At 38.9% G+C, this 27,425-nt stretch overlaps 3 protein-coding genes across 3 annotated transcripts; 1 reads left to right on the forward strand and 2 right to left on the reverse strand.

Annotated features, from left to right (window-relative positions):
* Positions 1 to 239: 239 nt before the first annotated feature.
* Positions 240 to 7,172, reverse strand: LOC131797555 (myosin-10-like). The gene is made up of 3 exons (XM_066167888.1): positions 7,012 to 7,172; positions 2,232 to 2,507; positions 240 to 1,680 (listed from the first exon to the last, which is right to left on the reverse strand). The coding sequence occupies exons 2-3, from the start codon at positions 2,457 to 2,459 to the stop codon at positions 247 to 249; spliced, it is 1,662 nt and encodes a 553-aa protein (XP_066023985.1). The 5' UTR covers positions 2,460 to 2,507; positions 7,012 to 7,172; the 3' UTR covers positions 240 to 246.
* Positions 5,050 to 17,964, forward strand: LOC131797572 (uncharacterized). Its single transcript, XM_066168963.1, has 3 exons — positions 5,050 to 5,241; positions 9,935 to 10,423; positions 10,778 to 17,964. Exons 1-3 carry the CDS (start codon positions 5,050 to 5,052, stop codon positions 17,819 to 17,821), a joined length of 7,725 nt encoding a protein of 2,574 aa, XP_066025060.1. The 3' UTR covers positions 17,822 to 17,964.
* A 5,622-nt stretch (positions 17,965 to 23,586) lies between these two features.
* Positions 23,587 to 27,056, reverse strand: LOC131797556 (myosin-10-like). Its single transcript, XM_059115187.2, has 2 exons — positions 26,333 to 27,056; positions 23,587 to 25,785 (listed from the first exon to the last, which is right to left on the reverse strand). Exons 1-2 carry the CDS (start codon positions 26,558 to 26,560, stop codon positions 24,415 to 24,417), a joined length of 1,599 nt encoding a protein of 532 aa, XP_058971170.2. The 5' UTR covers positions 26,561 to 27,056; the 3' UTR covers positions 23,587 to 24,414.
* Between the last annotated feature and the right edge of the window lie 369 nt (positions 27,057 to 27,425).

The following is a 27,425-nucleotide window of genomic DNA, read 5'->3' on the forward strand; positions in this document are numbered from 1 at the left end:
TTTTTCTTGCACACGTGTCAATAATGCCGCACTCTTTACTGTGTATTTGCACACTTCGTCCATCACGCATTTTAGGTAAATCACTCAGTTTATAAAGGAGATAACCGCTGACGAGAACTTTGGATGGATTATGTTAACGTCGGCTCGTCTACCTTAACAACTCCCACTTGAAAGTCCGCCAAGTATTTCACTTTTTCTGTCAACGCAACAGAAGAGCGTTTTTCAAAAACTTATAACTTTTCTCATTCACTTTTTTTGTAAATCAATCTCTTGATTCGCTGCATCGTAAGTCGCAACATATTCCGAAGTTGGTGGTCCCCAGATGAAGCTGAAGTTGAAGGGTAACTTAATAGTTGTGTCTATCTCAGCCTCCAGTTTACTAACCCTCTCCTGCAAAGCCATGGCCTGTTGCTGAAAATCGAACTTTTCGTGCTCGCAAGTTTTGTACGAAGCTTTAAGCTCAGATAATCTCTGATAAAACCGCCGTACCTCACGGCTTAGGTTCCCGTTCTCTTCGGTAATCAGTCGAGTATGCGTATCCGCATCTTGAATTCTCTTCTGTGCTTCGAAAAGTTCGTCTTGCATTTCTATTTTTTCCTCCACTGAGATTTCTATTTGGGCTTGAATCTTGTTCAACTCACCCAGCAGAGAATCAGTCCTCAACTTGTTCGCAGTCAATGATGCCGTCAAATTCTGAATGATTTCATCTTTGTCACGGATCTCTCCCTGTTTTAGGTCTGCATTTCTTTCAAGTTCATCGAAACGATGTTTCAGCTTTGTAACCTCTGTGTTTAACCTTTTGGCCTTTGACTTTTCCTCTTCAAGCTCAGCTTTAAGGTCTGTGTTCTGCCTCAATGCGCTCTCAGCATCTCGCTGGTGATTGATAATTTTTCTTTGCATGTTTGCCATCTTCTCCTCGAGTTCATAATTGGCATCCTCAACATTCTGTAGTAGATCTTTTGCCTGAGACATTCTTCGTTCAGATGATGAAAGTTCTTCTCGTAAATCATCTCCCTCGCGAATTGCTGCTTCGAAACTGCTTTCTAATTGACTAATTTGTATCGAAGATTCTTCTAGCCTCTGTGTGAGCTGTTCTATATCATCTTGAGCATAGATGGGTTCCATGTTCAATCCTTCTCCTTCTTGCGCAGACATTTCTGATAATAGTTCAGCAATGGTGCCACGCAATTTTGAATTTTCCAATTCCAGCTCCGTGATTCTGTCTATCGTCTCCTCATCAGTCTCTTTTGTGGTAAGCTCTTTAACGGGAGCAACCAAATAGTCTCTTTGATGGCCATAATCTTCCGCTTTCAAAGATTCCAAAACTGCAAGTAACTCATTAAATTTTGACTGAAACCAACTTAGCTCGGTTTCAACATCTGTACTTTTCTCTGCACGCGATTCAAAGGCCATTCTCCGTTGGGAAATCTGCCTATTCAGATCAGCAATTTTTGACACAAGGTCTCTGTTGGCATTTTCAAGCTTTTCCACTTGTGTTTGTTTGCTCACAAGTTCTTCTTTATGGCTATCTGCTTGGTGCTGTATCTTGAGAACTTCCTTCTGTAGCAAAGAGTTCAGTTCTTTGCCTTCGCGAAGTTCATCGCGTGATTCATTAAGCTGAGTCTTAAGGTTTTCTCTTTCCTTTCTTGCGTTCTGTAGCTGCATCTCCAATTTACATACCTGTAATCATGGATATCAATTAATTCATATGGACTGTAGAAATTCGATGAAATGATCAAATGCTTCTTAAAGTGATGTTTCTGTCTGCTGAGAAAATTTCGAACTCCAACAAGAATTAAATCCATGACCTCGAGAATCGATGGTTTAACCAACTAGGACGTTAAGCGCTGAGGCAGGTTAATTGTATTTTTGAAAACTTGTGTCGTAGGCTTCAGACCACTTGGTTAGGTAAAGAAAAGGAAATGCCGAATCAAAAGCTCAAATCCTATTGAAGTCCTTAATTTTTCTCAGGTTTCATTTTAAAATTGCGTGAAATAAGAAACAAAATCAGGGAAATTTTTTTTCTCTCTGCTCTGTTTACGATAGGACCAGAGCAACAAAGCTGCCTCTTTGCCTCGCAATACATTTTACTTCATGTAGGCTACCGCGAATTGTGCTGTGCGCCTCACGTCATGCACACCAACCCATAATAAACTATACCATCCTGCACGCAGCATCTTGCTGACATAATCGAACATGGTGGATGTAGACTACAGACTGATGTAACTCACCTTGATGCTATAATTTTTTCTGCAACTCAAAAGTTCCTTCTGTGAGTTTTCATACTCTTCCTGCATTCCGACTAATTTGTCTTGTAACTCCATGAAATTGTTCTGAAAGACCTCGTGTTCCAGCAGTAAACCGTTATAACTTTCCTCCCAGTAGGCGGTTTCTTGTTTCGCAGCAAAGAGCTGCTCAATCTCCTTCGCTGTATCTTTTTGGATAACTGCGGTTGACATCCCTCGCTGTAGATTTGCGGACTCGACCTTCGCTTCACTCTTCAACTCCTAAATAGACAAGTAACCAATTTCTGAATTCTGTTATCAGTTTCTGAGATTACTTCATTCGCCTTCAAAGTGCATTTAAAGAACATCCGAAATGTTGAAGAAATACCATTCAAGCATCCAGGCACTGGAATTTTAATCTCCTAAACCGAAGTTAACATGCACAATCTTGTTCTCTAGGGACGTGTTTCCTTTTATCACTCTTACGTTACGTAATCTTCCATTTTGTCTACTGTATTTCCCTGCTAATTTTTTTGCAATTGCTTCGTTTCCATCTATCTTTCTTTGATATACAGTTGCATTCAGCGGTCTGAGACACAAAGGCCTTTTATTTTTGCGTCGTTGCTGCAAATGCAGGCAAACCTTTTTCGAAATATAGACCCATGCACAACACGTGTACAAATTCATTTTGAGTTGTCTATTACTTATGAAAAATAAAAAAAGAATTGTCTTTGTTCTGGTATTTAAAGCTTGCGCGTCCTGTCATTTAATTTACATTAAATTGAATTTTATCATATTTATAGTGAAAAAAAGAAATATATTAGAAGACAAAATATTTCTATAGGAGTGAAACGGTAATTCTTAACTTTTGCAGTGAGCACAAAACACGGTTTATAAAATGCAATTGTTATTCACTAACATGGGAATACGCATAATGAGAAACTCGCTCAGTTATTAGACCCAAGTTTCCATAGTTTCTGTACAATCAGGCGATTGATAAGAGGCTTCTTCATCGTATGTGACCAATCCTATTCCCAGATGCCCTTATTCGCAGCTACGAGTTATGTACTGGATATACAACTAAAATCTTTATGAAAATAACCATGGTTTTAACAAAGAGCCAACTATTATCTTCATTAAGGTCCAGTAAGCATGAAGTTCTATTAGGAGATGTGTCGATAAATAGGAACCTTTTTCATGGAACAAATGGTTAAATGTAACACCGCAAACTTGCCTTTTTTCTTTGCTTTGTGAGAGATGAAGTAGCCAACAGCTAGATTTGCTTTCAGTTCCTATGTATGTGTGTAAAGCATTTTGCCGACAGGCTTTGTCTCCAATCGTCGCCTATGGCTCGTGGCCGGGAAGATCAAAGAGGAGAGCAGGGCGAACCTACCCATCGCACTCCGCGCTCTTTCGTCTTGTTCAGCCGCATATTACAGAGACAACTGGAGCGAGCTAGGTCTTTATAGGTAGGGGTAAGGCGTCGAGAGGGAGGAGAGGGGATGGGAAGCAGAGGCAAGTCAACTATTCAACTACGATAGAAGATGAGAGCAATCGGGATTGTAGGTTACGGCATTTTATGATGTAGAATTCGCCATTTCTACCGCAAAATTACTTCCGGTGGTTCACTCTGAGTCACATCATACCTCTAACTATTTAAAAATCTTTCCAATTTTGGCTTTGCTCACACAATCTAACCCCACCAAATTTTAATGCTATCTGGTCCTTCTCGTCTCTCCCTTAGCAAAAGTACAAAAAGCAAAAGAACATTTTCTGTAGTTCATGGCGAAAGTGGTGTATTTAGCAAACGAATCATCAAACCAATTTTTGTCGGATTTTGATGATTTTGAATACGCGCAACTCCGAATAAGCACCGCATCTGCAATGCGCAAATTCTACCACACGCCGCGGCGCGTCATACAGTATACTAAATAAAAGATTTACTGCCTGTGACACTGTGACGCTTTTCACTTGCACAGGAAACCCATTCATCACGGTGGAAAGTAGAATGGAAAGGCTTTAAAACCAGTAACTTTCGGAAACAAAGGGATAGCTTCAGAGACGTTGCTGTTTCCTTTGTTATTTCAAATTGAAAATCTCAGGATTTCACGAGAAAAAGTAACTTTGTAACTAGGTAAACTTTAGGCAAATGAACCACAATAGGCCCGTTCAAGTTCTTTCTTTAGCTATGAATCGATCTTGGGAAATACCAGTGACTCACTAATACAGGCACTTCACATGAAGATAATGTATGGACTGGCCCACGAACGAGGTCTTTGAAATTCAGTGAGAGCATCGGACCGCGTAATCCATTCAAAGGTTTGGTGTTTGATTCCTCGTGGGGAACTCAGATGTTGTTTTCATTTCCCACGCTCCAAACAAAGCAAATAGCCACTTTCTTCACAGCGTAGTTTGACGAGCTTGTGTTTTTGTTTACATTCGTCACCAAACGGAATTGGTCTCCTTTACTCAATCTCTTCATTACAAAAAAAAAGCGCAAAGCGTCAAGCTATCTTAAATGAACAATGACAGCCGCGTCGAGTCTTTTGGGACCGTGCCGTTTTGAAGTCACTGACAAACAACTGTTGCTATGAGAGACTATTGAAATATTGCTTTTTGTCAGTTAAGCCAAATTAGCGTCCCACAACAAAAAAATAAAATATATAGATATTTCGCTAATAATCAGCTGAGATTTTAAAACATTTTGTCTGCACGAAACCACCTTGTTTAGCAAACAGTGGAGTTACGTAAATAGAAAACCGTTCGTTATGTTGCTTGCCACTACCTGAACGAGACACACATAGACACTGCAACTTTTTTAAAGATGTCTCGTTCGTCACGCGTAGAATCTTTGGAAGAGACAAGCTTCTCGAGCTCGATCGAGAGGTCTGTGGATGCAGCGGATGCGACATTACACCATCTGGCCTCAGCTAAGGAAACGTTTGGTGACTTGGAGGCTGCTTATAGGACCTTCAAGCACGAGCTGGAAATAGTGAAAACTGAGCATGCTGCACAGGTGAGAAGTTTAAGTATGTAATTAATTTGATTGCTTTGTTCAGTGATATAAAATTTAAAATACCACAGAACAGAATTGCGCAGGAAAATATGTTATGTTTTCAGCGGAGATGGATTTTGACTGCTATTTTGTTCTAAAGATGTCCTGGAAGACATTTATAATCCAAACTTTTGGTTTAATTTCAAGAAGTTGTCATTAAGCGACTTTGATACTCAAGAAAGAAAAATTTTCCAACCTAGTGCTAAGTACTATGCTACAATATAGTTTTAAGTTCGATAGATGGTCTCAATGGCTAAACTGAGACCGTCTGCCCAGAGGACTTGAAATTCTTTCTATATAAATACCGCCAAAGGATGCCGAAAAACCAACACTAAAAAGTCGAGAGGTCACTTATCACCGACTTAAGTTTGAGAAGAAGCTCCTAGAATTTTCCCTGCATCCTAGCTCAGTTGGTAGTGCCCAACTAGAATTTGGGGGCATGGGTCTGAATCCCATCGAAGTTTGAATTTTTTTTTATCCAGGTTTCTTTTCTGCAAAAGCTAAAATTCCAGCTCACCTTTTAGGATTATGGCTTTATTTTTTAAAGAAATTATTTTATTTCGTCCCGACAATGTCAAATCGTGAAAAAAATGGTAAAACAAAGGCTTCGATTTACGTATGGCAAAATTTACGGTTTCCTTAAAGAATTGACCGCCGGCCTCCCTTGCTATCAGTCTGATATACTCATGTCTTGGTCTTTCTATATCACGAAAAGCATGCGGTTTTGAGTTATTTCTTGACTAATTGATAATTATAAGATATCAAAGAATGGTTATTAGTCTGTCGCATAAGTCGTGCTCGTCTCCACGGCAAAAGTTAACAAGAATTCTTCAAAAAATAAAATTTGTACCTTTAAGTTTTATTTTTTCCGTGTTTTTCAGTAGGACGTGCCCAATTTCAGTTCGAGCGCGTATAATCTTTGTAATGACTGTTTTGTTTCCCGTATTCAGTCGCCAATAACAAAGTTTAAAATTTTTTGATATGGTTGTTTTCACGTTTCGTGCTGGTATATCTTAGTCTTGCCTTCAACCGTCAGCAAGCTAAAGTACCCCTAGGTTTCTTTGTACATTTTATCTCAAAGGAAATTTCTTAAAATCACGAGTAAAGGCAAAACTTTTGAATAATTATGCAATACCGTCTAACTTGTATTTATGTTCTAAGAACCTTGTCCCCAGAGAGCAAGAATCCACTCGATTAAGGAATTGAGCCTGTCCATGGACATCAAGCGAATATGAATTTGCATAGTATTTAGTTTGTACACAAAGACGAGACGATCTAAAATGAGCAGTGCAGGAATTAACTCAAGTCAAGTTCGAAAGCCTTAAAGTCAACTACTTTCACCTTCCTTTGTTTTCGAAAGAGTTAAAATCGATTTAACTTTACTTTAGCCACGTTCTATTGTTTATTCAAAATTGGTGTGTTTATTGTCGAAGATTACTTACTCCAGACTTAAGTTATACCAAAACAGACAAGAGATTTTAAATTGTGCGGAGAGACTATATCACAATTCATTGACAGCTTGTGTGTAAGTGTAGGAAATTGCATGAACGCTACTACATTTCGTAATTTAAAGGCCAGAGTGAATCTTAGAAAGCTTCTGTGGTTACATGATCCTTTGACGAAAGCAATTTGAAAACCTTTGAAAACATTACGTTTTACCATTTATCACGAACTGCATGAGTAATTCATGCGATTTGAATTCATTACATTCTCCAAAGAATATCTACTTACCAAAGCATCTTTACACGATTTAGGTGCACGCTCCCCGAGATACCTTCAACGGCCTTGAAAATGTTTGTAAAATATGTTTTCTTTGGATAACTCATTTCCTGTAAGGTTTGTGCGTAACAAACCAAAACAAGATGTCTCTCGAATTTTCTTAAAAATTAACATTTTTCACTCATCTCAACAAGTATAAATTACGAGAGTCCAATACGGAAATTCGATATTGCACTCTATGAACTCTATAAAAATTCCTCAATGACCAATCAGGAACGACATAATTTGTTAAGAATTTGTTAATTAAGAATGTATCTCTGGACAGCAACTTTATCATCTCTATATTGAGCGACAACCATTCTTACCGCCAACCCCCAGCGCATGGCAACAGTGAAAATAACTCAAGGGCTTTGTTTATCCGTCATCGTCATTTAGAGGACACCGGGAAAACACTGGGAGGTTTTGAATTCCACAAATTAACAAGAATATTTAAAAACATTGCATCACTGCATTTTGACGCACGAAACACCGACATTGCAATACTTCCATACTCGTGCCCGATTAACACACAGACACTGAATACTCTCTTTACAAAGCCATCCATGTATTACATACTTGCACACGGGAAAAAGTCGCTTTACCGTTGTGTTGGTCAGTCTGCGCTTACGCAGTGATATATCGTTTTCAGTTCTTTTACCAAGTTCGCAACGCTTGTTTCCCTACTCCTCTTTAGCATATGATAGATATTTAGCCTCAAAGTAATTTGAATTAAAGCTTAGACAAGGACGACAAGGGTCAATGATTATTGAAAGAGGGTCTCACTGAATAAAAAAACCACAACAAATAAAATTATTTTATTACGTCGTAGACAGTAGCCTTAACAACACAAACAACGCACACCGCTGAATTAAAGATAAACGCAAGACCACTATGCGGAATTATATCAGCCGAAATGCTATGCAAAAAATGAGGAACACCACATCACTGCAAGTTGTAGAGTGTCCCTCAATCTTACCAAGCAGATTGAGCAAAGGCGTCGAAAACTCAAACCACTGATAGAGTAAACAAACACTTTATTCCACGAATTTGAAAAGTTTTAAAACTTCCTGTGGTTACAAGAAGCTTCCATTAACAAGGCTAGATTAGGTTAGGTTTTGTTGAACAAAATCGATTCATAAACAATTCACTAAACCACTGCTTCCAATTTTCAGGATTTTCTGTCTAGAATGCGACGCACGTGCCGACTGTGATGCTCCACTAACGTCGAAACATCCATATCTAATATCTTAATACCCAATATCCTAGGGTCCTCTAAGACAATGTCAAAAATTCAATTCAAAATAGCGATCATAAGGTTTTTTAAACCATACTCCAAAGGGAAGATGAGTTGGCGGGAAAGTTAATAGACCTGCAATGCGAATAAAAATAGGCATACAATGCGTATCTTCATTTAATTAATTTTTTTTTTAATTTTACAACATGATACTTACATTAACTACATTAAGGTTCCCTTTAGGGGCCTTTCTACGTACATTGTGTTACACTACGTACATTGCGTTACACTACGTACATTGCGTTACACTACTTACTTACAGTATTCTTAAGATACAATTAATATTTATGCTACTTACATTGTTCTACTTACACTACGTACAGTGTGATAATGCACACATATTTAGAGGCACATCATTTACCCACAAAAAAAGAGAACCATATTCACAAAAAATTAACAGTTACGAAAGACAAAAAGGCTAACTTGTGGGTGGGATAGATAAGAGTAAGAGCTTGAAAAAAAAACAAAAGTACAGCGTTTAGCAAAAATTGATTTTCAGAGGCTTAAGATCAGCGTATGGAGAGTAAAATATAGCCTGTGAGCAGGGTCACATTTGGAGCCCGCCCGCGAACTATATAGCAATTATTGTGCATGAAGTATTTTGTCCCACTTCTGTTGAAATTTCTTCTGTAAATCGGTCACGATAGATATTTGTTTTTCAGTTTCTAAATTTTATTTCAGCTGTTGCGCATATTCTCTGATAGATGGAGATATGTTCTTAAATTTACAGCAATAAATATAATACCTTGTGAGGAGCAAACAATGGCTTGCTAAAATATCATCTTTTCTTTCCTCTAAAACCTAAACATTCATCGATATCCAAAACGTGTGAGGCTGTTATCAAATGAAATGAAACGAAAAAACAATGAACCCTTCCCCAAAAGGTTTTCGTTACCGAACATTCCTAGAAAAGATAGATTAATGTTTCCTTGTGTGTTTTGCACAAATAATTTAATTAATTTTGTTTAAATGGATATGTCTCACACAGAGTTAGACACTCATACAAAGTGAATGGATTTTATGATCGGGATCCACTTAGTAGGGGTTGCCCACTCACGATTCGGTCAATGAATCTTAAGCAAATGCATTTTCTGTAAGTCTTTGTTTAAATCACATCTCTTATTATTATCATTTTATAGTGATCTATCTTGCATGGGTCTTGACTCTTTCACATTTCTAGCTTTGGCTAGACGATATACACACAAATAAAGTCGTGGTGTAAAAATCAAAGGAACGCGCATCAAAGGTGACTTCAGACAAATATTGTTCGACAAGAAGTTTAGTAAACATTACATCCACTTTAAAATATAATTTATAGGTCTAAATTTAGTATTGTAATCAGTATCTAACTGATCCAGTAGTCAATTTGGAAAAATTGAAAATAGAAAAAGAGTGATTCAGTGCAAAAAAATCACATGCAATCCGTAAATAAATCACATTGTCGAGAGCCAATCGGATTGCAAGGAGAATCAGTGTTATCAAAAATGGATATGATGCAAACCATTTATTTTCCTTAGGAGACAGCTGGCTTTGTAGGCTAACTCAAAAACTTCTAGAAATACTTTCGAAGCCAACAACGACTTATTCTATGCTCTCCATCAGATCAACCAACTTCAAACCCGTCTTGAAAACCTTCAGAGGGCAAAGGGTGCCTCAGATGAACAACTAAATCAGATACGAGCAGAATGCAAAAAATATCAAGAAGAACTGGTAACGATTAAGCACACTCTTGCGGAGAGAGACTGGGAGAAGGAGAATCTCGCGCACGAGGTGACCTCGTGTAAGAACACCGCTAATGTCTTACAAAAGGAAAAGGAGGAGTTGGAGAAAGAGTTTGCGAGTCTGCAGCAAGAGATGGCGTCCATGTCAACGGCAGTTATCCAAAGAGCTACACTGGAGGATAATGAGCAACTCCTTGCTGCGAAACAAGAAGCTGCCCACTGGGAGGAGAGTTACAACTGTTTACTGCAAGAGAAGGAAAACTTTCAGAATGATTTAGTGGAGATACAAGACAAACTCGCCAATATTCAGGCAGAATACGAGAGGTCACAGAGGGAACTGATGAGTTGCAGTAAAAATTACAAAATTAAGGCGAGTAAAATGTATTTTGTCTTGCGTTCTGCCACGACGCGTTAATTCCAATTGCAACATTAATCGTAGAGAAAAATGAATGTCCTGTCTTAGCAGAGTAGGAACTACGGGGAACCTCAGATGTAATTTCGGATGTCAATTTGAGGACATTTTATGAAATTGTTTTTAAGAAAATGATCAAAATATATGCTTACGGAATATTTCAGTGGAATCACTTAAATAATTTTCCAAAAAACTAGCAAAGTGCACTATGAAACTCCTCAAATAGTACGGTTCATTTTTGCAGTTCCAGTCCAATAATTCTGGGCATACTGTATGCTTTCGCAGTGACGTAACCTTTTATTCCTAACTCAGGTATCAAAACTGGAGATGCAGTTACAAAGCGCAACCAAACAGAGAGAAAATTTCAAGGCACAGCTAAGTGATTCGCGCGATGAACTACGCCAAAACAAAGATACACACTCTCTACTGCAGAAGAAACTCCTCGAGATACAACAACAAGCTGACAACGCTAAGGAACAATTTTCAGCTAAACAACGCCAAGTAGAAAAACTTGAAGTCGCTAACAAAGATCTCGTGTCTAGGATGGAAGATTTAAAGGAGGAGATGAAGAAACAGAGAATGTCTTTGGAATTGCATGCCACGCAAAAAAAAGGTGTTGAAACAGAGTTGAACTTGTCGCAGTCAAAAGTTACCGAGTTGGATACTGGTTTACAATCAGTAAAAACTGAAAAAGATGATCTCCAGAGACAGCTATTTGCTGTGTCAAGTAAGCTTACAACTACGGAAGAGACTAATAGGAAGATTCTTGAGAGAATGACAGAACTTGAAATGGAGAATTCGAAACTGCGCGATACTGTTTCGGAACTAGAATCAGAAATATTTGCTCAAGGAAGAAAAGTATCACAGTTGGGACCTAGTTATGCTCAGGCCCAAGATGATAACGAAAGGCTTAGTATTAAACTTGAAGAATCTTCAATTAAAATTAGCCAGCTGGAGTCCAGCTACGAAGCAGTAGTTAGCGAGAAAGATGGGCTACGGGAAGAGCTCACTTTATCTGAACGACGAATTACTGAGACAAGGTCTCTATTACAGAAAACTGAAGATGTTTGCAACGAGTTAGAAGAGAAGATGGCAGCAATGAAAAGTCAGATGTTTAAGTGTGAAGGGCAAAGAGAAAGTCAGTCTAAACAGAAGGCAAACCTAAAAGCCGAGCTGGAGGAAGAGAGGTCCAAGGTCACAAAATTAAAAGCAGAGCTTGCAAGAATAAAAAGTCGTTATGATGAGTTTCAGAGAAACGCAGATCTAAAGCTAAAGGAGTCCGGCAACAAAGATAAAACTATCGAGAATTTGAGAGCCTCCGTGATGGCGCACGAGCTGAAGACAGAATCTCTACTCAGTGAGGTTACCAAACTCCAAGCACAGATTGAGATAACGGAAGAAGAGAAAAGAGAACTGCGAGAGGAGACTTTAGACGCGCAGAAAAGAGTCCGAGATGCGGCTGCCGAAAACCGACAGACGTCCGAAGAGAACGAAAAATTAAACCTTGAGGTTCAGTCGTTTTACAAAAGATTATCCGAGCTACAAGCCTCTTTCAACACATGTGAGCATGAAAAGTTCGATTTCCAACACCAAACCATGGCTTTACAGCAGAAGGTTAGTAGGCTGGAGGCTGAGATCGACGAATCTGTCAAGCAGCGCTCTGCGAGCGAAATACGAATCCAGGAATGCACTGCCACCCACAATGCTGTTACTCAAGAGATAAATTTACTTAAGAGTCAGCTGCTCGAGCAGCAGTCTGTCAACAATGACCTCCGCAAGGATATAGCAGAAAAAGACGCACTGTCCAAACAGCTTCAAGAGGAATTAAATGTGCTTAACGTCGACTCCGACGCTTGCCATAAAGAGCTGAAAACTGTGAAGAACATGCGGGAAATGAGTGAAAAGGAGAAGAAAATGTTACACAATGACCTTGTGAGTAAACAGGAGGAGTACTCAAGAGCACAGGCCCTTTATGAAGCAACATTAAAACGTAAAGAGCAGCTAGAGGCAGAACTCAATACAGCACAGAACCAGATTGCGAGCATGGAATTGTCTTTGAAGAGGTCTGCAGCCGCTGACAAGACTAGAGAACTGGATCACGAGCGATCGCGGGCAAGTGAGCTTGCCAAACAATTAGCAACATATAAAAGCAAAGTCAGCTCACTGGAATCTCTGTCTGAGATTACGAAGAACGACATTCAAGGCGTCCTCGACGAATTAGAAGAAGCAGAAAACAAAATGTCTGTTTTGAAGCAAGAGCTGGAAGAGACGGTGGCAAATAAAGAAGAACGGGAGCAAAAACTAAGCCTTTTGCAGAAACGGAACTCTGAGCTTGAACAAGAAGTTTTGATGTGTCGACAAATTAAAGAGAGATCAGAAGAAGAACTTCATCTTATGAGAACGAGGATCGCAAAATATGAATCACAAATCGAAACTATTCAAGATCAGAGAGCACAGCTCAAGGAACAACTTGATGCAAACAGCGCTAAGCTTGTTTGTGATAAAGATCAAATTATGCGACTGGAGAGCCAGGTTATCGAAGAAAAGAAGATTAAGGAAACCGTTAACAAAGAGATTGTCAGGAAAGAGCAGCTCGCGGACGAACTTCAAGTGAAAATCAGATCTACAGAAGCGGAATTAGAGAAGGCAAAAAATGAACTTATTACCATAAAAGTGACAAATGAGGGGCTGAGAGCAGAGAAAAGCGAGTACGAAGGCAGGTTAACATCTTTGCGAGAGAAACTTCAACAACGTGAGACAGAAGTGTTTGCGCTTAGAGACTCAGTCATGAGGTTAGAGCAAGAAATAAGTAGTTCTAAATTAAGGACTTCGAGTCTAGAAGCCCGGATATCGAACCTTGAACTTGATAAAAATGACTACAAAACCCGATGGGAGGAGTCCCAAAGCGGACTTGCAAGGCTAAAGACGGATATAAAGGTTTGTCACAGCCAGATCCAAGATAAGGAGAGATCGTGTGAAACTTTACTCTTAGAGTTAAAGGAAAAGGAGACTGCTTTAGAAAAGGCTATGAATGACAAAATCATTATGGAAACGGCCGTATCAGCATTGCAACAGGACTTGGAAATCATGAAAGCTAATTATGAAAGAAGTCAGTCCAGAGCGAAAAGTCTCGAGGATAGCTTAGATGAGGCTAACACTAGCATCTCTAAACTGGAGTTAAGTAGTTTCTTGAGTGAAAATGGAGAACTTGAGAAGTCTTCTGATGAGAAGTTATGGGAAACTGAAGCGTTATATCGGCAAAGTCAAGATAGAGAAAGTTCACTGCGAAAGAAAATTGATGACCACAAGATTAAGATTAAAAGACTCGAGTCTGAGAATAGAAATACTCAACAGGAAAATATGGAACACAACCGCGAGATCAGCCTCCTTCAGAGAAGAGCACAAGAGTATGAGCTGAAAATCGAGAAATTCGAACAAGAGAAGAGAGCTTTGAAAGAAGAGCTGATTGGGCAGCATGGGAAATTGTCCGATCTGGAAGTGAAATATGAATATGAGGTCCGTGAGAAGGACTCAGTCAAACGCCAACTTGAAAATGCACTTCAAAGAGTATCAGCGAGCCGAGAAGAGTTTTTAGAAAACGATAAACAACTTATAGAGCAAAGAATCGGAGCAGACACCATAAAGAAAGAGATGGACGAGAAGGTTCTCATGATCGACCAACTGAAAGCTAGCAAACTCTACTTAGAGGAAAGCATCCAGAGTTTAAAACAAACTTTAGCTGCATCTCGAGAAGAATGCGAAAGAATGAAGGTTGAGAAGGACCGCTTACAACAGGAAATTTTGACCCTTGAAGCGTCCAACACAGAATACGAAACACGAATCCAAAAGCAAGCCCATGAAAGAGATCGAGTAAAACTCGAGCATCAGTCTGCTTTGTCGAAGATAGCGTCACTGGAACATCAAGTAATGGAACAAAATAGAGAGACTGAATCACTTTGTGGAAAGGTGGAAGAATGGAAGAACAATTCATTGATACATCAAGAAAGTAAAGTGACAGCAGAGGAGCACATTGCGGATCTAGAGGCCAACATAGATCGACTTAAGACCGAGGCCATCAAGAAAGATGCAGATACAAGAGAGCTTCACGGAAGGTATGCTAAACTGGAAATCGAAACTGATGCTCTGAGGAAGAAACTATACAGGGTCGAAACGGAGAATGGTGGGCTGGCTGAACAATGCAGAAGTCTTGAGGCTCGGAATAAGTCTTTATCACGACGTGAGGCTGATGAAAGTGCAAGTTCTGTTTTACAAGAAAAAGTTTCAAATCTTGAAAGAGAGATCAAGATGCAAAAAAGGAAAATTGTCGATTTGGAAGCCAGCAGCCGAGAATATGTTGCAAAAGAAGGGGAACTGCAAGAAAGTTTGTACGCAGCTCGTGACAAAGTTTCAAAATGGGAATCGAAATACAGCGTGGTCGTAGCGAGAAAAAACGAGATAGAACAAGACCTCATTGCACTGCAAAAAGAATTCACTCCGTTAAAGGATGATCACCGTCATTCTGTTGTCCAGTTGGAAACTGTTCATGGCGAAATGCAAGAGGCTAAAAACAAGGTCTTAAAATTGGAAATGGAGGTGAATTCAGCTGATAATATGCGTAGGCAGTTAGAGCTTAGAGTTCAAGAGTACATAGAAAAGCTCAAAAACAGAGACAATGAACTGTTAACAGCTCAGCGCGGTTTGCAAGAGGCCCGATTGCTTCTTGAACACAGAGGCGTGACAAGGGAAGAAAATGGATACAGCTCGGCAAATGAAAACCAAAAGCTTCAAAAGGATGTTTTCGTGCTCCAGCAGGAATTAAATAGCACACAGGGTTTATTGACATCAGCAATTAGGGGAAAAGATGAATCCTGCAAAGAAGTGTTTAACCTAAAGAGAGTTGTCACAGAGCTGCAAGGAAAACTGGAAGCATCACAACAGGAGATTCTAGAACTCCAAACTAGCGTCACTGGTTACCAAAGAAAAATGACAACGTCTGATGAAGGATTCCAGAAGGCACTTCTTGAGCAATTGACGATCAAGACCCAGCTGGATGAGGCCAACAAAAAGGTTGCTTATAACAAAGAGGAATTCTATGAAACGCAGAGGGAGCTTTCCAGCCTTAGAGGTTTGGTTGAAAATTACAAAAAGGAGCTGGCGAATAAAGATAGCTTCTACAGACAGCAAGGCACGAAAGTAAGGCTCCTGGAAGAGGAATTACGATCGTTCAAGCTAAGGATCGCTAATGGAAGTAATGATTATCACACTATGAATCAAGAGTTAGCAAAACTGAGACTCAAGCTCGATGAGAAAGATAACTGCATTTTAAGTTCAGAAGAAAACGTGAAGCGGCTTATTCAAGAAAACAGCAAGCTCCGTTTCGAAATATCTGACGTTCAGGCTCTTGAAACAAAGCAAAGGCACGATTACAACGAGTCAAGGCATAAGACGGAATGCCTTCAAGAAGAAATTATATCGTTGCGTGAGAAGATGTCGTACTTGGAAGCGCAGAGCTCTACTAAAGAAGAAGAACTTCAAGACTGCAGAAAAGAATCGCTTATGTTAAAGAGGACTAACTTTGAAATCAAGTCCCGTTATGAATCACTTCAGAGACAAACACAACAATTACAAGAGAAGTTGTCGGTGTCAAAAGCTAAGCTTAGCATTGTCGAACAAGATGAAACCAAGAACAGTTCGCACATTTCTTTTTCAAGTGGGACAATGAAAGATGGACCCATAGGAGAAAACACAACCCATTTGGTTTGGAGAATTGAAGAAAGTACACGTGAAATTTCTTTATTGGAGAGGAAAGTACTAGATCTCGAAGCTAAGTTAGCTGCAGTAAGTCAAGAGAAAGAGAGGCTAGAGTGTGAAGTGATTTGGAGGGCGAAAAGGATTGACGATCTCGAAGGACGGGTATTAAAGGATGCTAAGCATGAAACAGATACAAATGATATAGAACTAAAATTGAATGCACTTGAACATGATCTTATTGCTGCCAAAAATACAATCGCACGGTTACAAAATGAGCGAGACGCATACGAGAAGAAAATAAAAACAAGTGATGAAAAGGTCATCTCGGCTGAACATAAAGTACTTCAAATGGAATCAGCTTATCGTTTGAGTCAGGAGAGATTCGACTCAGAGCACAAGAAGTTTCTGGAGGCCCAAAGGAGGCTATCTGTACAAGCAACCTCTGTAGGCACCTCAAAATTGGAATCTTTAGACGGTGAGCTTCAAGTACAGCTTCGGAAAGAGAATGAACTGAAGAGATTGATAGATGAGGTCAAAAAGAGAAATGACACTTTAACTGCTGAACTTGTCAGGAACGGAAACGATGGAAGAAATTCTGATGTACTATCTAGAGAAAGGGTGCTTGCTTGCAGTCTTCAAAATGAAAACGACTTACTCAAGAAAGAATTATCACAATACATGGATAGCTACCATCGAGCGTACAAAGAAAAACAAAAACTTGCAACTGAATTCCACGACCTCCAGCTTCAAATGTCTCGCTGGGAAACAAGTTACCATGGAATAAAACGAGAGAAAGACGATCTCTATTTCCAGCTTACTGAGTTACAAAAGCGGTTTGATCAGTTACAAGAATCGTCACAAACTGAGAAGCAGGTTATTCGATACGTTGGCTCTACCGGTGTCACTGATCAGAATATAGGTATACAAAAGCTTAAGGACGAGAAAGGTAGACTCTCTGGCGAGGTAGCTTCCTTAAATCTGCTGCTTTCATCTTATAAAGAAAAACTCGATTCGCTTCACTCGGAAAAAGTGCAGCTCCATGCTAACCTTGAAGACTCCAAGAGGAAGGTATTCAATCTCGAACAAGCTAACCACACCCTCAACACAGAGAAGCGTCGACTGGAGCACCAGGTTTCCATGACACCTGAGATAAACAATAATCGGTCGGAAGAATTGGATAGGAGTTTGCAGTCAGAAAGATTCCAGGAGTGTATCTACGAACTAGAAAAGGAGACAAGAAAGTTGAAAGCAGAAAATGACTATCATCAGAAGATTATGGAGAAGAAAGACGCAAACTTGAGTGAACTTCGCTCGCAAATATTGTCCTGGCAGAAAGAGGTAGAGAAACTGGAGAAAGAGTTGTTCGTGGCTAAAGAAGCGTATGAGAAGTCCGACAGACGAATGAAAGAAATCTTCAGTTCTCAACACGAGCCCCTGACGGTTGAAGATCTTCGAGGCCTAGTCAGCGCCTCACCAATTCTAAGCATGCGCAGCATATCGGTGACCGAACAGAGCATTTCAGGGAGAAATTTGACTGGAGACCGCAGCATAAGCTTAAGTAACATTTATCCCCTAGATAGCTTTAGCAGTTCAATTCACTATTAAGTTAGTTATCCGGCCGTAACCAACCTTGAGATTCTGGGTCATTTCAAGGTTTTTTAAAATTTTTTTCAAACTTTCCGATGAATATTTGCACCAAAGGAACTGGCAAAGACGTTCTCTAGTAACGGAAAAATCTTTAAGGTCACTATTAGACAGAGACAAAGTGCGTAGCAGTTTTTGAATGCGATAAGGTAGGTTTGGATTGTATTGCAGGTTTTAGTTCTCATCACTCTGCAATTGGTTAAGGAAAACCATAAGCACGCTTTTATGAAATCACGTGCAAAACTGGAACCAATCGGGAGCCTTAGTCACTTGCATTTTCCTGTCCCTTAAGTGATTTCATTATTTAACTTTGAGTTCTAATGAACTCCCTGTGATATTTTGTTTTGTTCCAATTGGCCGATGCGATTTCTTCGGCTTCGTTTCTTCAAAAGTCAATCGAAATCCCCCCTTAAAGTTATTCAATTTAATTTCGTGATTCAGTCTCGTTAGGCAAGCTTCTTGTTCTTCTATGCCAAGAGTTGACAACAGACTTAAACTCCCAGACACGTTTCCCATTTTTCACATCCCAGCGTGAGAAAAAAGTCCCTGTTCCTAGTTAAGATTCATTCCGTAAAAATGCGTCTGTCAATTATGAGAAAAACACGTCTGAAGTTTCCCTTTTCTAAGTAAGTTTTTATTAACATTTTGTTAAATCACCTTGAAGTGATTAAAAATAAAGAACATTTTACAACAAAAGGAATGTTTTTTCCATGGAATTGTTACCCTATCGGAGAAAATCTCGAGTTTCTAACGCTGAGCAAAAGGCACCAAGATTCCCCATCGGGAAGGGACCATCTTCCTACTGCTTCCAATTGCAATAAGAAAAACCAGCTCCAAAGTTAGGACTAAAAGATTTTGATATTTCGTGGCGTCAGTCAAGGGGAAAAATAGTTATAACCCTTAAAAATCGTACTTATTCAGTTAGTTGCAAGGTGCCTGTTTCCCTTTGAAAGACCAACATGAAAATCTTTCATAGCTACTATGATTTTCTTGAAGAAGTGAGGGCCGTTATTGATCGTCCGTTCAACGTCCGGCCGCGTGATCTGGTACCAACACGAAAATAAAAACTTTTTTCACTCAGAAAAAGAAATGTAACCGATAAGGTTTATCTCAGCCCTATGTGTTAAATTTTCCAGTAGTCTTCATCTACATTAGTTGGGACTCTCCCGATTTTCATAGTCTTTAGTCCTTAGGATTGAGTTCCGAATGGTGTTTTAAAAAAACCTTCCACTCCGCTTTGAGAATGCTATAGAATTTAACATCTCTGGTCGAATGGAAAACTCCCGGAAACATGATCGTCCTAACAGATGGATGAGCCGTCAGTTGTGACAATGATCACAAGACACTTGAAAAGTACACATTGTCATATAAGCTATACTTCCTAGCTTTTTTCGGTGCGTAACGTTCTGTAGATGACCTTATGTCACGTAACGAATTTTGTCGGCACGTGTAAGCTTAGTAGCCACGCCTTTTATTTACAAAACTCACCGGAAATTGTTTATTTTGAGCGTGACACCGCGGGTTTTCCTCAAAATGGACAGAAAATGTCACATTTTCTCGAAAAAGAAGTTTAAAAGATTGTCACAGCACCTGGAGTATTTCAGCAGAAGTTTGAAATTTCAACCAATCCAAATACAGTCGACATAAGGAACCTTGAAGTCTTATTGTGCTTGTACAGGAAAACCGTGCTATAGCTTGAATGGCGATGGTGACTAATGCTCAAGGATTCTATCTTGTGCAGGTACTAACCAACTAGAGGTGAATTCCTCAACATTCTAATTTTTCTTCGTTTCTCAACAGCTGAGTGCTTTGTTGGCAGTGAGGCTGACAGTCAGTGACCTCATACAAACCTTACTTTTATCCAAGAGGCCATTTTGTATATATTGAAATTCAAACTTGGCTCCGAGGTTTGGGAGAATAAAGCAGAGGAAATCAAATCGAGGTTGAGGGGTGAATAAATAGTTTCTTTTGTTTTGTTCCCCCTAGCGTCAGAGTCATGTTAGAATTTTAACCCTTTAACTCCCAAGGTCTGATTTTTGATTCTCCCTTCTAGCTACTAAACAATTTCTTGTTAATAAGTTATGAGAATTTGGTATTAGATCAAGATAACAACTTAAACCTGGTAATTTTGAGTATTCTCATTACCTGTTTACTGGATATTGTATGGATTTTATAGGGAGAAGTTACATGTTAATCACTTCTACAAGTTAAAGGGTTAATTTATTGAAATTGGCCTATTACATGTACTCTTCAATCTTTCTAACTTATGTCTTGCCTTTATTCCAAAAGGTCTTCCCCAGTCTCACTCCAGTTTGACCCTTTAATCTCATAGATCTGTTAATTGATTTTCTCCTCTATTACATTGTAAATGAGTGATGAGAATTTGGTGTTATAACAAGACAACAACCTTTACTTGATAAGGTCCATTGCTCTCATAACCTGTTTGTTGGATAATGTATGGATATTATAGGGAGAAGCTACATGTTGATCACTTCTGGGAGATGGGGTTTAAAGCTCAGAAATTAACACAGGACTGTCAAATGGACTGTTTTTTTTTTGCACCTTTCATCAGTCATCCTATAGAGGAAAGGGATGTGGGCAGACTTAGCTATCTGTAGAGAATCCATAAGGAGATTTTCCCCCACACCCATGGTGAGGGGAGAGAAGTGAAGGAATGGGGGCTGCTTTGGCTGGTTAATTTCTATCATTGCTGGAAAACACCTGTTCAGCACAATTAATACCACCACACCATACATAGGATATCATTACTTGTTTTGATTTCATCAATGTCTGACGGTGAGACATTTTTGAAATACCCATGAAGAATTTTGTCAGAATTCCTTGGGGTCAATGTCTTTACAACAGATTAAAAGAGTGTAAATTATGATGAAAAGATTACGATTATAATTTGAATAATTTTTTATTTCAGAATTTTAGACCAGTTCTTTGTTATCATTTAATCTGCCTGAGGACAAAAAATGTGTTCCATTTTTATTTCATTTGAGCACAGATAAAATAACCTCTAAGGTAAGGGTCATTTTGACATCCATCTTAACCATTTAACTCCCAAGATCTCCTTGTCAATTCTCCTATTTTAGCTACTATACATTTCCTTGTAAATTAGTTACAAGAATTTGGTGTTGGATTAAAATAGTAACTCCTGCCTGAAAAGTTTGAGTATTCTCATTACCTATTTGCTGTAAAATGTATAAATATGACTGGGAGAAGTTACGTGTTAATCACTTCTGGGAGTCAAAGGGTTAAAGGGAGTTTACTAAGTTGTGACTGTTTTAGCTACCATACAGCAGAAGAAAAATCATTGTAATGACTAACTTTGCAGCTTAAAAGTTTAAATAATGGAGAATGTTATTATGTTTTTATGACTCACCATTTATGGTCAAAAGTTGAAGTGACGCAAAGTGACAAAGTATGAAATATGTGATGTTGCTCAAAATGTTGTAATATTCAGTTTTCCCAATTCTTTCTGGCGACTAAAATTTTACTTCTGGTTACCATATTGTGACTTTCAGTTGCCAAATAATGACAATGGACAAATTTTCGCTTGGAGCCTTGAAGGCATGAATACCAGACAGCATGAGCAAAAGAATGCTTTCACTTTCTATATGAACTCACCTTCCAAGGTATGTTGACTAGACTCATGTTAAAGGGGGTAAGTTTCTAAAGAAACCATGGTGCTGCATCAATAGGAGGTATTACAGGGTAATTTAGTGTTATCAACTGAGTTTATAACCTAAATTGGCCACTGTAAAGAGTTCGTATAAGAGGTCACTCTTATGAAGGGCTCAGGGCTCCCCAAGACACTAGTTTTTTGCAGTTTGTCTTGTGATCTTACTTTATTTCATTAAATCCTTCAAATCTTGACCCTCCAAAAGTTGTTACACGCATGAAGTCTTGAGCCATCTTATGTCAGTTGTATTGTTATGGACATTTGAGAGGAAACAGCATAGCCTATTGGTGTGCATATACAAGGCCCTAAGATAAGATGTTCAGTTTTTTGTCACTCAGTGCCACAGGAATCAGACTAAGCTTGATTTGTAATGTGCCATTAGGTTTATGTGGCTTGTATTTTAACCTGACAATATTTGGTGGCTTACTGTTTTGCATGCAAAACTACACTGTTTGGGAGTATCTCATAATATACTCTGAGTCAATCAAAATGCCAACATTTTGCCTAGAAAAATTTTAATTTTCAGGCTGTAATTCATGTACATTGTAAAATAAAGGACACACATGTTCATTGACTTTTTAAGTTTTCAAACCTTTCTTTCGAGAGTTACCATTTAAAAGAATCATCACAGAGCCACTATGTTACTGATGTCTTTCTTGGTGCTTGCAAATTCCAAGGTGAAATAGTTGTCAATGGTATTTTACCATCATTTACTGACTGGATCAAATTAAACTTGGGTGACTCAAGAGCTCTTAAACCTTTAACTCCCAGATCAAATTTGTAATTCTTCTTACTGTCAACCATACAATTCTTATGATGTTAGTTCAGAGAATTTAGTATTGGATCAACTTATTATCCCCAAATTGATATTTTTCTTTATTCTTATGACTTATCTGGTAGATATTGTATTGATATTGTAAGGAGAAATTCTGTCTTGGTCACTCATGGGAGTTAAAGGATTAAAGCTAATTGCCTTAGCACACTAAAAGAGGTGTTACAATTTCTTTGAGTTGTTCAGGCAGGGTTCTGAATCAAAAGAACCAGAAAGTGTCTGTAAACAGTGCCTTCAGTCCTGAAAGAAAAAGTGTTTTTAAGTCTGAGTCTGGGCAAACTCACTTTCACATCAATGTTTTTGCGGTTGTTTGCAATAATCATCTTCTTAAAGGTGAATTCAACTCCTCATAGAACCACCAAGCATGGGAAGGTTAAGGAATTAGACCGCCCTTTAGGCAAGATCTTTCATTTAGAGATCATGTCATCTCCCCCTGGATGATTCCTTCTGTAAGATGTATTACACCTGAACATTCAGAGTCCATGTTAAAATCCTGATTAGTTGAAACTAGTTGTAATTTTGAAGAGGAAAGAAATACCAGAGCAACATCTTATTGATGTACCTCTATAAATTTTTAAATGTTAGATTTACTATTGGAACATTCTCTATGGTCACACTGTGGGTCATAAGAGGGCAAGATGAAAGGTGGCTATTTATTTTTGGTTTATTTTTGTCCTTTTTTTTTTAAGTGTTTTTATTTCATTTTGAAACCCAGATCACTGCTCCAAACATGTCCAACTGATATTTAAGGAGTAATGAGAATTACAAATTTGATCTAGGTGTTGTTCTAGGTGTTGTTTTGGATTTGACAGGAAAATCTGGTAAAAATCAGGTATCTGCAGAGGAAACAGGGCCTATTTCCTGTGCCATTTCTAGTTATTCACAGAAAGTTGTTTTTTACACTTTACACCCTAACATCAGTATGCATATTCTCCATACTGTTCTCTACACATTTCCTTATGGTGCTGACAAGGAGAATTTGTTTAACAGCCAAGAACTTTTTTGTTTGATGACTATTTCCTATATTCTAGTAATGTGTGATTCAGGGGTGATATTGGCAGGAGAAATTAGATTCTAGGCACCCTTAGGGGTTATAGGGTTAACAGAAATTACTTTCAGTCTCCCCACAGTGGTGATGACTTGCAGATGTTGGTAATTATCTCCTTGCCTTGCTTTGCATAATCAACTTCTTGCCACACATTATTTCAAATTAAAAAACATGAAACTTTATTTTATTAAAGATAGCACAAAAACTACACTTCTACCGGGTAACAATGCCTTAGATGCCTTCAGTTTTGAAGGTCGTATTAACTTAGTTCGATTAATGACTTTCAAAGCTACTTTTTTGCTGAATTTATTCAAAGGCCGATAGATTACTGTCATTGTAATTCGCATCTCATGGAAACATCTGAAAAGCACTATTTGAAATGCTGCATTGTTAACTTAAGTATTATCAATGACATGTTCTTGTTCCTTCTCACGAAAACTTTGGAGATCAGCCTAAAGTGAGAAAGCACGGTAAATTGAATGATTTCAAATCCAAACAAACTCCAGATTTAGGAACAACTGCAGAGCTCTTAGCTGAGAGCTCTTTCCTCAACTGCTCTATGATTGCTTGGAGATCACTGATCCTACCTTCAAGTATCCTCTTTTCGTCATTGGCGGCTTTTAGGCTGACATTAGCTTCCTTTAGTTGACTGCGCAAGGCCTCAATCTCTTTTTTTGCCGCTTTGAGTTTATCCCTGTAGTCATCCACTTCACGTTGTGCTTCCTCCAGAGCTTTATCCCTCATCTCAATCTCAACTTCCAGCCCGTCGGCCTTCATTTTGTACTCCTCCCGCTGATGCTCTGTATCATGCAACTTCGCTTCCATGTCTTCCAACAGGAAGTGAAGTGAAAGTCCGCCAAGTATTTCACTTTTTCCGTCAACGCAACAGAAGAGCGTTTTTCAAAAACTTATAACTTTTCTCATTCACTTCTTTTGTAAATCAATCTCTTGATTCGCTGCATCGTAAGTCGCAACATAATCCAGAGTTAGTGTCCCCAGATGAAGCTGAAGTTGAAGGGTAACTTAATAGTTTTGTCTATCTCAGCCTCCAGTTTACTAACCCTCTCCTGCAAAGCCATGGCCTGTTGCTGAAAATCGAACTTTTCGTGCTCGCAAGTTTTGTACGAAGCTTTAAGCTCAGATAATCTCTGATAAAACCGCTGTACCTCACGGCTTAGGTCCCCGTTCTCTTCGGTAATCAGTCGAGTATGCGTATCCGCATCTTGAATTCTCTTCTGTGCTTCGAAAAGTTCGTCTTGCATTTCTATTTTTTCCTCCACTGAGATTTCTATTTGGGCTTGAATCTTGTTCAACTCACCCAGAAGAGAATCAGTCCTCAACTTGTTCGCTGCCAATGATGCCGTCAAATTCTTAATGATTTCATCTTTATCACGGATCTCTCCCTGTTTTAAGTCCGTATTTCTTTCAAGTTCATCGAAACGATGTTTCAGCTTTGTAACCTCTGTGTTTAACCTTTTGGCTTTTGACCTTTCCTCTTCAAGCTCAGCTTTAAGGTCTGTGTTCAGCCTCAATGCGCTCTCAGCATCTCGCTGGTAATTGATAATTTTTCTTTGCATGTTTGCCATCTTCTCTTCGAGTTCATAATTGGCATCCTCAACATTCTGTAGTAGATCTTTTGCCTGAGACATTCTTCGTTCAGATGATGAAAGTTCTTCTCGTAAATCATCTCCCTCGCAAATCGCTGCTTCGAAACTGCTTTCTAATTGACTAATTTGTATCGAAGATTCTTCTAGCCTCTGTGTGAGCTGTTCTATATCATCTTGAGCATAGATGGGTTCCATGTTCAATCCTTCTCCTTCTTGCGCAGACATTTCTGATAGTAGTTCAGCAATGGTGCCACTCAATTTTGAATTTTCCAATTCCAGCTCCGTGATTCTGTCCAGCGTCTCCTCATCAGTCTCTTTTGTGGTAAGCTCTTTAACGGGAGCAACCAAATAGTCTCTTTGATGGCCATAATCTTCCGCTTTCAAAGATTCCAAAACTGCAAGTAACTCATTAAATTTTGACTGAAACCAACTTAGCTCGGTTTCAACATCTGTACCTTTCTCTGCACGCGATTCAAAGGCCATTCTCCGTTGGGAAATCTGCCTATTCAGATCAGCAATTTTTGACACAAGGTCTCTGTTGGCATTTTCAAGCTTTTCCACTTGTGTTTGTTTGCTCACAAGTTCTTCTTTATGGCTATCTGCTTGGTGCTGTATCTTGAGAACTTCCTTCTGTAGCAAAGAGTTCAGTTCTTTGCCTTCGCGAAGTTCGTCGCGTGATTCATTAAGCTGAGTCTTAAGGTTTTCTCTTTCCTTTCTTACGTTCTGTAGCTGCATCTCCAATTTACATACCTGTAATCATGGATATCAATTAATTCATATGGACTGTAGAAATTCGATGAAATGATCAAATGCTTCTTAAAGTGATGTTTCTGTCTGCTGAGAAAATTTCGAACTCCAACAAGAATTAAATCCATGACCTCGAGAATCGATGGTTTAACCAACTAGGACGTTGAGCGCTGAGGCAGGTCAATTGTATTTTTGAAAACTCGTAGGCTTCAGACCACTTGGTTAGGTAAAGAAACGGAAATGCCGAATCAAAAGCTCAAATCCTATTGAAGTCCTTAATTTTTCTCAGGTTTCATTTTAAAGTTGCGTGAAATAAGAAACAAAATCGGGGAAATTTTTTTTCTCTCTGCTCTGTTTACGATAGGACCAGAGCAACAAAGCTGCCTCTTTGCCTCGCAATACATTTTACCTCATGTAGGCTACCGCGAATTGTACTGTGCGCCTTACGTCATGCACACCAACCCATAATATACTATACCATCCTGCACGCAGCATCTTGCCTGACATAATCGAACATGGTGGATATAGACTACAGACTGATGTAACTCACCTTGATGCTATAATTTTTGCTGCAACTCAAAAGTTCCTTCTGTGAGTTTTCATACTCTTCCTGCATTCCGACTAATTTGTCTTGTAACTCCATGAAATTGTTCTGAAAGACCTCGTGTTCCAGCAGTAAACCGTTATAACTTTCCTCCCAGTAGGCGGTTTCTTGTTTCGCAGCAAAGAGCTGCTCAATCTCCTTCGCTGTATCTTTTTGGATAACTGCGGTTGACATCCCTCGCTGTAGATTTGCAGACTCGGCCTTCGCTTCACTCTTCAACTCCTAAATAGACAAGTAACCAATTTCTGAATTTTGTTATCAGTTTCTGAGATTACTTCATTCGCCTTCAAAGTGCATTTAAAGAACATCCGAAATGTTGACGAAATACCATTCAAGCATCCAGGCACTGGAATTTTAATCTCCTAAACCGAAGTTAACATGCACATTCTTGTTCTCTAGGGACGTGTTTCCTTTTATCACTCTTACGTTACGTAATATTTCATTTTGTATACTGTATATCCCTGCTAATTTTTTTACAATTGCTTCGTTTCCATCTGTCTTTATTTGATATACAGTTGCATTAAGCGATCGGAAACACAAAGGCCCTTTATTTTTGCGTCGTTGCCGCAAATGCAGGCAAACCTTTTTCGAAATATAGACCCATGCACGACACGTGTACAAATTCATTTTGAGCTGTCTATTACTTATGAAAAATAAAAGAAGAATTGAATGAAGATAATAGCTATGGCTAATGTCTTTGTTCTGGTATTTAAAGCCTGCGCGTCCTGTCATTGAATTTGCATTAAATTGAATTTTTATCATATTTACGGAGAAAAAAAGAAATATATTTGAAGATAAAATATTTCTATAATAGTAAAACTGTAGTTCTTAGCTTTTGCAGTGAGCACAAAACACGGTTTATAAAATGTAATTGTTATTCACTGACATGGGAGTATACATAATAAGAAACTCGCTCAATTACTAGACCCAAGTTTCCATAGTTTCTGCACAATCAGGCGATTGATAAGAGGCTTCTCCATCGTATGTGACCAACCTTATTCCCCGATGCCCTTACTCGCAGTCGCGGGTTATGTACTGG

Source organism: Pocillopora verrucosa, chromosome 6, assembly GCF_036669915.1.
Source record: "Pocillopora verrucosa isolate sample1 chromosome 6, ASM3666991v2, whole genome shotgun sequence".
Lineage (NCBI taxonomy): Eukaryota > Metazoa > Cnidaria > Anthozoa > Scleractinia > Pocilloporidae > Pocillopora > Pocillopora verrucosa.